We start from the raw sequence: 12,657 nt of genomic DNA on the forward strand, positions 1-12,657 counted from the left end.
CACTTTCTGCCATAAGGGTGGAGTCATCTGCATATCTGAGGTTATTGCTATTTCTCCTGGCAATCTTGATTCCAGCTTGTACTTCATCCAGCCAGGCATTTCTCATGATATACTTTGTATATGTCAAATAAGCAGGGTGACAATATACAGCTTTGACATACTCCTTTCCCGATTTGGAACCAGTCTGTTGTTCCAAGTTCTAGCTGTTGCTTCTTGACCTGCATACAGATTTCTCAGGAGGCAGGTCAGGTGGTCTGGTATTCCCATCTCTTCCAGAATTTTCCACAGTTTGTTGTGACCCACACAGTTAAAGGCTTTGGCATGGTCAATAAAACAGAAATAGATGTTTTCTGGAACTCTCTTGCTTTTTCAATGATCCAGCAGATGTTGGCAATTTGATCTCTGGCTCCTCTGCCTTTTCTAAAGCCAGCTTGAACATCTGGAAGTTCATGGTTCACTTACTGCTGAATCCTGGCTTGGAGAATTTTGAGCATTACTTTTCTAGCATATGAGATGAGTGCAATTGTGTGGTAGTTTGAGCATTCTTTGGCATTGCCTTTCTTTGGGATTGGAATGAAAACTGATCTTTTCTGGTCCTGCGGCCACTGCTGAGTTTTCCAAATTTGCTGGCATATTGAGTGCAGCACTTTTACAGCATTATCTTTTAGGATTTGAAATAGCTCAGGTGGAATTCCATCACTTCCACTAGCTTTGTTCATAGTGATGCTTCCTAAGGCCCACTTGAATTTGCACTCCAGGATGAATGTGAAGATCCCCTTCTTCAGGGGCTCTTCCCAACCCAGGGATGGAACCCAGGCCTCCTGAATTGCAGGCAGATTCTTTACCAGCTGAGCCACAAGGGAAGCCCAATGATCCTGCTAGTTGAATTCATTCAGCTCAGTTCAGTCACTCAGTCGTGTCCGACTCTTTGCAACCCCATGAATCACAGCACACCAGGCCTCCCTGTCCATCACAAACACCCGGAGTTTACTCAAACTCATAACCATCGAATCAATGATGCCATCCAGCCATTTCATCCTCTGTTGTCCCCTTCTCCTCCTGCCCCCAATCCCTCCCAGTATCAGGGTCTTTTCCAATGAGTCAACTCTTAGCATGAGGTGGCCAAAGTATTGGAGTTTCAGCTTCAGTATCAGTCCTTCCAATGAACACCCAGGACTGATCTCGTTTAGGATGGACTGGTTGGATCTCCTTGAATTCATTGGTTGAGGATGAAAGCCTCAAGGCAGATTGTATTCTGATATATCTTATACTTTATGATGTCTAAGCTTCTGACACCCATGGGGAAAAACATAAAATTTGAAATACACAATACTTTTATGCTTGAATTGTTTTCAAATTTACTAAGTGTAGTTGCATTATTTATTTACAGTTATCAACAATGGCTGGTGTAAAATCAACAATGCCCATAAATCGTATCAGTTGAGGTGCATCAGTCCTCAGTGACCTTCTAGCTTCTTAAGTTCTGATTTTTTGTTTTAGAGGTAAAAAAACATTTCAGTATAACACTAGGTAATAGAAGCTAACAATTTTATTTATCCTTTTTCTGCCTCAGCAGGACTCATGCTAAAAGTGCTTCTGCCATTTTTTTCTAACATACTTAAAAAGATGTTTTATTCTTCATTGGTAGACACCCAAAGCCTGTCAGTCAATTGAGGAATTGATTAGGAGTCACTGAGAATGCAAAGACTGTCCGCCTTTGAGCCTGCTAATTACCTTCCATCTCTACACACGCTGCCAGCTCAGCTCAAGAGGGCTCCTGATTGTCACTAAACTTTCTCATCTGAGTCATGTGAATCACTGGCTCTAATGACTTTCCAAGATTGGTGCTGATGCTTCTGTAGACATCAAATAGGGGAAGCTGAATAATCAAACAATAAAATTGAGCTGCTACTGGTAGGAGGAATATTTAGTCTTATGAGAGAGGAAGTATCTTGAAGACCACAAATTCTGTGTGGGTTGGGCTGCACAAACACTGTCACACACCAGCATCGATCTTATCTATGTATCTAACTATTATCTGTCTATCTACCATAATTATCATCCTCAATCATCTTTCATCTATCTATGTATAAATCTGTGCTAGTCTGCTCTGGCTGTCACAACAAAATATCACAGACTTGGTGGCTTAAACATCAAAAATCTAGTTTATCATAATTCTAGAAGCCCAAGATCAGGTGCTGGCAAACTTGGCTTCTGCTGAGATCTCTCCTCCTGCCCTCCCTGGCTTTATAGATTCCTGTCCTCTTGTTTGTCTCCACATGGCCTTTCCTCTGTGTGCATGAAGAAAGAGAGGACTCTGTTGTCTCCTCTTCTTCTTGCAAAGACACCTGTCCACTTCGATTAGGGGCCACCCTTAAAATCTCGTTTAACAGTAGGTACCTCCTAAAAGGTCCTATCTCCAAGAATGTTCACACTGAACTTTGAGAGAATATAATTGGTCCATAATACTGTTTAATCAGACAGTTTGGAAGCTCTTGCCCATTAAACTGAAGAAGGAAATGGCAACCCACTCCAGTATTCTTGCCAAAAGAATCCCGTAGACAGAGGAGCCTGGTAGGCTACTGTCCATGGGGTCACACAGAGTTGGGCATGACTGAAGTAACTTAGCAGCAGCAGCAGCAGCCCACTAAACAGAATGGGTTGTTTTTGAACATCTTAACACTGATGTATATTTCATGAAGAGATAGCATATCTGTGGACAGAATGAAGCTTTTTGGTCATTTGCACTGGGTAGCTGGAACAATGCATGTGCACCAGAACATCATCAATGATACTATCAACAAAAAAGGAAAGAGAAACAATATGTTTAGAACAAACAAACTGTTTGTGTAGAGACAGTACCCTAAAAGTTTTTGATCCCTCTCAGATCAACTTTCAATGATTGCATCCTTGTGATCCTGGCTAGACTGCTTTTCCCTTCTCTTTAACAGGCTTAGGAGCTGAAGGCCTACCTGTCTTGCATTTACAAGTATTCCTATTGTGAAAAGACTGCAGAATTCACTCAAATGCTGCTCACTCTATTCCTAGAGAACACACAGACTTGGGCGCAGAGAAAGTTGGCAGAACTTTCACAGTCTCACGTCCCCCATTGTCCAGTCTTTTGGGATGCTGAGCACTGGAGGGAAAGAAGTATGGCTGAAAATAACCAAGAGAATGGCACAGGCTGCTTCACAGGGTCTCTGTGAGCCACTGTGGGTACAGAGCTAGTGGTCTAAGGCTGGTAATATGCATGGAACATTCTCATAGTTTTCTGCAGCATCTTCAAGGTCACTATCTCCAATGCTGGCTTGCCCTGCAGAGTCATCTGGATATGCCCTCTTCACATCTGAATAGATGACTGTGGGCTCCTAGTGGGAAGGGGAAAAGTACAAACAGTTAGTACCAAAATGTAAGTACGGAAGAGCAGAGGGGAAAGAAAGCCAGGAAATGTGACTCACTTTATCTTCCCGATGTTTCCTTGGTGAATTTGCTGTCGAATTGGAAGAGGAAAGAAAAGTATTAAATTGTGGGTAACATATTGTAACTTACAACATACTCATAAAGCATTCTAAACCAATTTTTCCTCTGCTGACTCATTTCCTAACTGTCTCCTCTGATTAATTCATTCAAGCCCTCACAGACCAAGTATTCTATCCTCACACACACACAATAAAGCCTTTCCTCTGCCCTTAAAATGTCCATAATGACTTTCCTCAATATATCTTTCTTTCTCCACTGCTCATCACAACTATAGCAGAGAAGCCCTGCTATTTCCACCTCCCTACCTCTATCCAGTGCCTCTATGCCTTCCAACAACACAAGAGATGACTCTACACATGGACATCACCAGATGGTCATTATGGAAATCAGATTAATTATATTCTTTGCAGTTGAAGATGGAGAAGCACTATACAGTCTTCAAAAATAAGACCTGGCGCTGACTGTGGCTCATATCGTCAGCTGCTTATTGCAAAATTCAGGCTCAAATTGAAGGAAGTAGGGAAAACCACTAGGCCATTCCTGTTTGACCTAAATCAAATCCCTGTGATTACACAGTGAAGGTGATGAACAGATTCAAGGGACTAGATCTGGTAGACAAAGTGCCTGAAAAACTATGGATGGAGGTTCATAACACTGTACAGGAGGCAGTGACCAAAACCATACCCAAGAAAAAGAAATGCAAGAGGCAAGGTGGTTGTCTGAGGAGGCCTTACAAATAGCTGAGGAAAAAAAGAGAAACAAAAGGAAAGAATACAAAGAAACAAAAGCAGATATACTCAACTGAATGCAGAGTTTCAGAGAATAGCAAGTAGAGATAAGGAAGCCTTCTAAAGTGAACAATGCAAAGAAATAGAGGGAAACAAGAGAATGGGGAAGACTAGCAATCTCTTTAAGAAAATTGGAGATACCAAAGGAACATTTCATGCAAAGACAGGCACAATAAAGGACAAAAATGGCAAGGACTTAACAGAAGCAGAAGAGATTAAGAAGAGGAGGCACTACACAGAATACACAGAAGAACTGTACAAAAAAAGCTCTTAATACCCCCCAGATAACCATGATGGTATGGTCACTGACCTAGAGCCAGACATTCTGGAGTGCAAAGTCAAGTGGGCCTTAGGAAAGATTGCTACAAACAAAGCTAACGCAGTTGATGGAATTCCAGCCAAGCTATTTCAAATCCTAAAAGATGGTGCTGTTAAAGCTCTGCAGTCAATATACCAGCAAATTTGGAAAACTCAGCAGTGGCCACGGGACTGGAAAAGGTGAGTTTTCATTCCAATGTTAAAGAAAGACAATGCCAAAGAACGTTCAAATTACTATACAATTGCACTCATTTCATATGCTAGCAAGACTTTGCTCAAAATCCTTCAAGCTAGACTTCAGCAGTAAATGAACCAAGAAGTTCCATATGTACAAGCTGGATTTAGAAAAGGCAGAGGAACAAGAGATCAAATTGCCAACATATGCTGGATCATAGAAAAAGCAATGGAATTCCAAAAAAAATCTACTTCTGTTTCACAGACTATGCTAAAGCCTTTGACTGTGTGGATCACAACAAGCTGTGGAATATTCTTAAAGAGATGGGAATACCAGACCACATTACCTGCCTCCTGAGAGAGCTGTATGCAGGACAAGAAGCAACAGTTAGAACTGTACATGGAACAGTGGACTGGTTCAAAATTGGAAAAGGAATACATGAAGTTTGTATATTGTCAGTCTGCTTATTTAACTTACATGCAGAGTACATCATACAAAATGCTGGGCTGGATGACTCACAAGCTGGAATCAAGATTGCTGGGAGAAATATCAATAACCTCAGATATGCAGGTGATACCATTTAGTGGCAGAAAGTGAAGAGGAACTAAAAGCCTCTTGATGAAGGTGAAAGAGGAGAGTGAAAAAGCTGGCTTACAACTCAACCAACATTCAAAAACTGAAGCTCATGGAATCTGGTCCCATCACTTCGTGGCAAATAGAAAGAGGGAAAGTGGAAGCAGTGACAGATTTCATTTTCCTGGGCTCCAAAATCACTGGGGATGGTGACTGCAGCTATGAAATAAAAAGATGTTTGCTCCCTGGAAGAAAAGCTGTGATGAACCTAGATAAGTGTATTAAAAAGCAAAGACATCACTTTGCTAACAAAGGTCCATTTAGTCAAAGCTATGGGTTTTTTTTAGTAGTCTTGTATAGATGTGAGAGTTGGACCATAAAGCAATTCTCTGGACACTGAAGAATTGATGCTTTCAAACTGTAGTACTGGAGAAGACTCTTGAGAGTCCTTGAACAGCAAGGAGATCAAATCAGTCAATCCTAAAGGAAATCAGTCAATCCTAAAGGAAATCAGTCCTGAATATTTATTGGAAGGACTGATGCTGAAGATGAAGCTGCAAAACTTTGGCTACCTGATGAGAAGAGCTGACTCATTGGAAAAGACCCCAATGCTGGGAGAGATTGAGGACAGAAGGAGAAGGGGGCAACCAAGGATGAGATTGTTGGATGGCATCACCAACTCAATGGCCATGAGTTTGAGCAAACTCAGGGAAATAGTGAAGGGCAGGGAAATCTGGTCTACCTCAGTCCATGGGGTCACACGGAGTTGGACACAACTTAACAGCTAAGCAACAACAACAGTGTCTATATTGGTCTTTTGGGAGAAGGAAGTAAATATGATTCATTTCTCTGCACAGAGAAATTGGAGGAGGCTTCTCCAATGGCAGCTTAGGATTCTAAGACCACAAAGAAAATTCCCAGTAAGCCAAAGATTTGCAGTGTTAACACAGAAAATTCAATGTGTGTATTTCTTCTATCCTCCCAAGAGATTATTTGGATTTCTTTCATTTACTTAATCACCCAGTGAGCATTCAATGAATAATGACCTACTATTAAGCATTAGTAATCTATAAGAAGGCAAAATTGACACAAACTCAGTGCATATGATCAGGAATCTTACCATTAAGGAGAAAAATAGAGATGAAAACAAATTCAACAAGTATTATTAGCACCAAGATAAAAATGCATATTAAACTATGCTGCTGCCCCTAAGAGTAATCAGTTCCTCTCATGTTTGGAGGTAGGGAAGACTGATAGGAATCATTTTGAGTTTCGCAGTGATAACTGAATTATGCCTTGAAATGTGACTAAGGGTTATAGGCCAACTAGAGGCAAGAACATTACAAGACAGATAAGAAGCACAAAATAGCTCATTTGATCAAGGAAATGCTGAGAGTCTAACATGGGTAAAGGAAGGACAGAAGGCAGAGCTTAGAGGAAGGACAAAAGCATGCAGGGAGGCAAAGGTCATGCTTTAAAGTGAAGAATCATTGAGGGCAGTTAATCTAGACAATGATGTGATCAACTGCGCATCTCAGAGGGATCATGCCGGAAACAGATTGTTAGAAGGTTGGAAAGTTAATGTCACTCAGTCGTGTCCGACTCTTTGCAGCCCCATGGACTATGCATTCTATGAAATTCTCCAGGCCAGAATACTGTAGTGGGTAGCCTTTTCCTCCTCCAGGGGATCTTCCCAACCCAGGAACCCAGGGATCAAACACAAGATTGGAAGGAGAACAATATTGGAAATAAAGAGACCAGTTAAAAGAATTACAATTGTTTACTCATTAGATAATAAAAGGCTTAATTTAGTTATTATGTGCATTCATTCACTAAAAGAAAATATTTGAGGAGACCTATAGTTTTCTAAGCATAACACTAGATGCTATTGACATATTAGCAAAGAAATACAGTATCTGTCCTTAAAGAATTTATGGGGTAATGACGGCAGCGTACACAAGTAAGAACAAATAGATATGATTATAGGATTTATGATATAAGAAGAGTAGTTAATGCCTTTCATATTGGATTCATATTTGAGATGATTCTTTGATCAAAACTCGCTTGCTGGATCTGATAAGACACTGCCACCTTACCTCTACTTATTTCAAGTTTGTCTTACCTGAATTTTCTTTTGTATGTTGGGTGCTCCAGATCTCAGAATAAACCAGGTCGCTATCTCTAGGATTCACTGTGAAAGAATAGATTACAGATGGCTGTAGTCAAGACCTCACACTACAGACTCTTCTTTCAGTCACCAAGTTTATAATCACCTTCTATTCCTGACATAGGGCCAGAAATGACATTTTAAAATTGAATGTGACTGAACTATGGACTATTGCTCAGTCTCTCTTCCCTCCCTGATTCAGTCCTGGAGCTCTCTGTCCCTTAGGAAGTCCTCACCATTGTCGTATACTGGCTGCAGTTGCACTGGGTCTGGTGGCTCTTGGGGATTTGTGTTGGAGGTTCTGGAAGGTTCCTGAAATTCCCTGGGACTGCAACTGTGATGAGAGGATGAGAGAAAAAAAGAGAAATGTATTTGTGGATTATATAGAATTTCAGGAAAATCAATATGCAGGGAGAGGCCAGCATGGTTATGTAAAATATCATGGCTGCTTACTCTAAAAGTCTGCATGGCTCTTTTGAGAAAATGTCAGAAGTATGATGCAAGATATAGCCAGGGCAACATTACAGAGAAGACCAGCTGAGGCAAGGTCAGAAGGCAAAGACTACACAGATCAAGATCCCTTTGATAGAGTAAGCACTTGTATTTACCTAATTTTAAAATTATTTTCAAAAGTTGAAATGCTTCAGCATCAATTAACAGAGGCTTCTACATTACCTCAGAAATTGGCCTTTGTCTTTTTTTTTAAGTTCCCTTTCAGTTTTCTACCTCATATTATAATGATCTACCTTTCCTGTAAAATACTATGAAAGCTCTTCAGGAAGAGTATTTTTTTCCAATTTCATTTCATTCCACAGTTAACATTGTGAGTTGAACACAGCCAGCATTCAATCATAGTCTTGTGAATAAGTATATGAGTGGGAAAATGAACAATAAGGGAACAAATAAATATAGCCTTAAGAAAGATGATGTCATTAAGTGGTCAGTTCTCTGCTGGAGCACACTTAAGGAAGAAGATAAATTAAGATGGATGGATAGTAAATAACATTAATTCCATATATAAGTAAGTATTTTGTTGTTCAGTTGCTCAGTCATGTCTGACTCTTTGCAACCCCATGGACTGCAGCATGCCAGGCTTCTCCACCCTTCACCATCTATTAGAATTTGCTCAAACTCATGTCTATTAAGTTGGTGATGTCATCCAACCATCTCATCCTCTGTTGTCCCCTTTTCCTCCTGCCTTCAGTCTTTCCCAGCATCAGGTCTTTTCTAATGAGTCAGCTCTTCACATCAGGTGGCCAAAGTATTGGAGCTTCAGCTTCAGCACCAGTCCTTCCAATGAGTATTCAGAATTGATTTCCTTTAGGATGGACTGGTTTGATCTCCTTGTAGTCCAAGGGACTCTCAAGAGTCTTCTCAAGCACCACGGTTCAAAACTATCAATTCTATGGCACTTAGTCTTCTTTATAGTCCAAGTATAAGTATGCTCATTCACAACTACGATTGAAAGTAGCCTTCCTAACCACATTTCAGTTCAGTTCAGTTCAGTCGCTCAGTCGTGTCTGACTCCTTACAATCTCATGGACTGAACCATGCCAGGCCTCCCTGTCCAGCACCAACTCCAAGAGTTTACCCAAACTCATGTCCATTGAGTCGGTGATGCCATCCAACCATCTCATTCTCTGTTGTCCCCTTCTCCTCCTGCCTTCAATCTTTCCCAGCATCAGGGTCTTTTCCAAGGAGTCAGTTTTTCGCATCAGGTGGCCAGAGTATTGGAGTTTCAGCTTCAGCATCAGTCCTTCCAATGAACACTCAGGACTGATTTCCTTTAGGATGGACTTGTTGGATCTCCTTGCAATCCAAGGGGCTCAAGAGTCTTCTCCAACACCACAGTTCAAAAGCATCAATTCTTCGGCGATCAGCTTTCTTTATAGTCCAACTCTCGCATCCATACATGACCACTGGAAAACCCATAGCCTTGACTAGACGGACCTTTGTTGGCAAAGTAACGTCTCTGTTTTTTAATATGCTGTCTAGATTGGTGATAACTTTCCTTCCAAGGAGTAAGCATCTTTTAATTTCATGGCTTCAGTCACCATCTGTAGTACCACATTTGTGTCATAAGAATTTGAAACTAAAAAAAAAATATTGGGATATAATCTGCAATGTTGTGTTAGTTTCAGATATACAGCAAAGTGAATCTGTTATAACATATACATATATCTATCCTTTTTTAGCTTCTTTTTCCATGTAGGCCATCACAGAATATTGAGTAGAGTTCCCTGTGCTATACAGTAGGTCCTTATTAGGTGTCTATCTTATTGATATATATTGTAACATGTGTGTGTCAATCCTGTTCTGATTTCTCCCTCCCCACCAAGCATTTGAAAATTTTAATAGGAAATCCAGCAAAAATACTTTTAAGTGCACATAGTTTCATGTTCTATCCTGGAAACATAAATAAAATGAAAAGGCTGGCAGCACCAGAAGCAGAAACCTTACCTAGGTGTCCCAGTGATGGAAGGTCTTTCTGAAAAACAGCAAAGGAACATTGATGATAAGTGATCTGTGTGGACAATGTGCTATATGTTAGAATGTCCTTTCCCAGAAATCAAATTCATTCTAGATTTCAGCTATGGCAAATCTGGCTCCACCCCTTAGGTCATGTTATAGAGAAGGAAGGTGGGATCTGAAGAGATGTTTGCACAGAATCACAATTATTCTCAGTCATTCAATCAATAGAATGAACTCTACATAGTTTGTAACTGAGTGGCAGAAGAGAGACAACTTAATGTTTAACTCTAGGCCAAGTGCTACCCCTCTTCCAATTCTCTATTCTGACTGCAGCCCCATGAGGGGGTGACTGTGGCCTACAGAGGGGTTAAAATTAATACTGAATTGTTACACAAGTATGGTTCAATGGGGCTACAAGACTCTTGTAGTCAGACCTTCCTTTGTCTATGACCTTGCAAGTCCATTTCAACAGCATTTGTTGCGTATCATTTTCTCCATATCCCTTCTTTCCTTCCTTTTCACCTAATCCCAATTTATCCTTCCTCCTCCAGAGCTTCCCCTGATGCACATAGAACCCTGCTATATTAAAATTACCATATTGCATTGTAATTATCAATTTCTGTGTTTGCCTCTAACACTGCTTCATGAAAGGGTGTGTTACTTGAGAGTATAAAACTCATCTTAATTATTTTTGTATTTCCTGTGCTTAGAAGTTTGAAAATATTTAATAAAGATTTGTTAAACAACTGAACAAATCAAACTATGTACTACAAGGACTAAAAAACAACAGTTGACAATTACCTGAAATGAAGTGAAGTGAAGTCGCTCAGTTGTGTCTAACTCTTTGCGACCCCACAGACTGTAGCCTGCCAGACTTCTTCATCCATGGGATTTCCCAGACAAGAATACTTGAGTGGGTTGCCATTTCCTTCTCCAGGGAATCTTCCTGACCCAGAGACCAAACCCATGTTTCCTGTGTCTCCTGCATTGGCAGGTGGATTCTTTATCACTGAGCCACCTTTACATACCACAAAAAATGACTGATTCATGCCTTCAAACCCTGTCTTTGGGAACCAGGTGTCCTGACTTAAACTAAAGGTGTGTAAGTGTGATCCTGGCCTGTATCTCTCTCCTCTGGAATTGTAACCTCATCAATCAACAACCAATATTCTTACTTGTAGACAGGTTATCTAAGTTCAGGGTGCATCTGAGAGTCAGACTATCTCTTCATTTGCCTGAAGGAAAACAGACCCCAAAAGTGGCTATTTATAATATAAGCTAATATTCACTGAAGATATTTTGGCCAGGCACTGTGCTAAGCAGTTTACATAGATTGTCTCATACTGCCTAAAATGTAGATACTATTATCATGACCATCACAGAGCTAAGGAGACTGGGGTTTGGAGGGCGTTACATTACCAGAATGCTAATCCAAGCAGTTACAGAGCTAATAAATATACCGCTCCTTTTGGTAACTTGGAGGAAACAATCAGGCTTAAGAAGCAGAATACTCCATTTTTAGAAGAATTTGGAAGGCCTGAGCTCTTCCCTGAGAAGACTGGTCAATAATGAGATGGAAGACTTTGCTTGGAGGGAAGTACAGTAGGTAAGATTTTGAGTTGTGATAGGCAGAGACCCTCTGATTGGTAGCCTGTCAGAATTTCTTAGTCGTGTTTGACCTTTAAAAAAATGATTTCCCCTAAATCTGGAGGACAGAACCCCCTGGGCCTCTGACCGCATAAAACAATGATTGGTAGTCTTTCCTTCTCTTGTGTTATTTGGTGTTGTACTGACAGCAATCTGTTTTTGTTTTTTAATATTATAAACTGCAATACTGAGTTTCTCATGTCTGCATGTCTAGTATATTATTGATTAATAAATGAAATCCAGACAGGCAATGATATAGAAAAGTAACTTTTTAAAGTAGGAGATACAACCAGCATTTTACAAGTCACCAAGATGTAATGGGGGCTTCCCTGGTAGCCCAGTTGGTAAAGAATCCAGGAGATCCCAGTTCGATTCCTAGGTTGGAAAGATCCCCTGGAGAAGGGATAGGCTACCCACACCAGTATTCTTGGGCTTCCCTTGTGGCTCAGCTGGTAAAGAATCCATTTGCAATGCAGGAGACCTGGGTTCAATCCCTGGGTTGGGAAGATCCCCTGGAGAAGGGAAAGGCTACCCACTCCAGTATTCTGGCCTGGAGAATTCCATGGACTGTATAGGCCATGGGGTTTCAAAGAGTCAGACATGACTGAGTGACTTTAAAAAGAAGAAAAAAGATGTTAAAGGAGAAAATATGGACTTAAGGGCTAGGGAAACCCCAGTTATGCCCTAACTCTGACTCTTACTAGATATATATGAATCTGGAAAGGTTGCTAACTTTCCGAATTCTTCATTACTTCATCTTCAATATAGTTATAATAATAGTGGTTGAATTGAAGTTAAATGTACACAAAACTGGACACCTTAAAAAATCACATGTAATAGATTCCAAATGAATGGTAGATGTTATGATGAGTACTATCAGGGTTAGACTCCTTGCATTGGTCATAGCAAATGCCCTCTTCCAGCAACCCAGAGAAGATTCTACACATGGACATCACCAAATGGCCAATACCAAAATCAGATTGATTATATTCTTTGCAGCCAAAGATGGAGAAGCTCTATACAATCATCAAAAACAA

General features: G+C 40.5%; 1 protein-coding gene across 6 annotated transcripts in view; it reads right to left on the reverse strand.

Annotated features, from left to right (window-relative positions):
- Window positions 1–1,333: 1,333 nt before the first annotated feature.
- LOC110146462 (Fc receptor-like protein 3) overlaps window positions 1,334–12,657 on the reverse strand; it is a 49,776-nt gene continuing 38,452 nt past the window's right edge. For 5 of the 6 annotated variants that reach the window (XM_070467568.1, XM_070467571.1, XM_070467570.1 and 2 more), the window contains 5 exons: window positions 9,962–9,989; window positions 7,738–7,835; window positions 7,457–7,525; window positions 3,459–3,490; window positions 1,334–3,368 (listed from right to left, as the gene is read on the reverse strand). In XM_070467568.1, coding sequence (XP_070323669.1) covers window positions 3,225–3,368; window positions 3,459–3,490; window positions 7,457–7,525; window positions 7,738–7,835; window positions 9,962–9,989 — 371 coding nt within the window. In that variant the 3' untranslated portion in view covers window positions 1,334–3,224. Of the gene's footprint in view, window positions 3,369–3,458; window positions 3,491–7,456; window positions 7,526–7,737; window positions 7,836–9,961; window positions 9,990–10,022; window positions 10,149–12,657 lie in introns of those variants that run through there. The other variant, XM_070467572.1, reaches the window with a different exon arrangement.

Source organism: Odocoileus virginianus, chromosome 5 (genome assembly GCF_023699985.2).
Source record: "Odocoileus virginianus isolate 20LAN1187 ecotype Illinois chromosome 5, Ovbor_1.2, whole genome shotgun sequence".
Classification (NCBI taxonomy): Eukaryota; Metazoa; Chordata; class Mammalia; order Artiodactyla; family Cervidae; genus Odocoileus; species Odocoileus virginianus.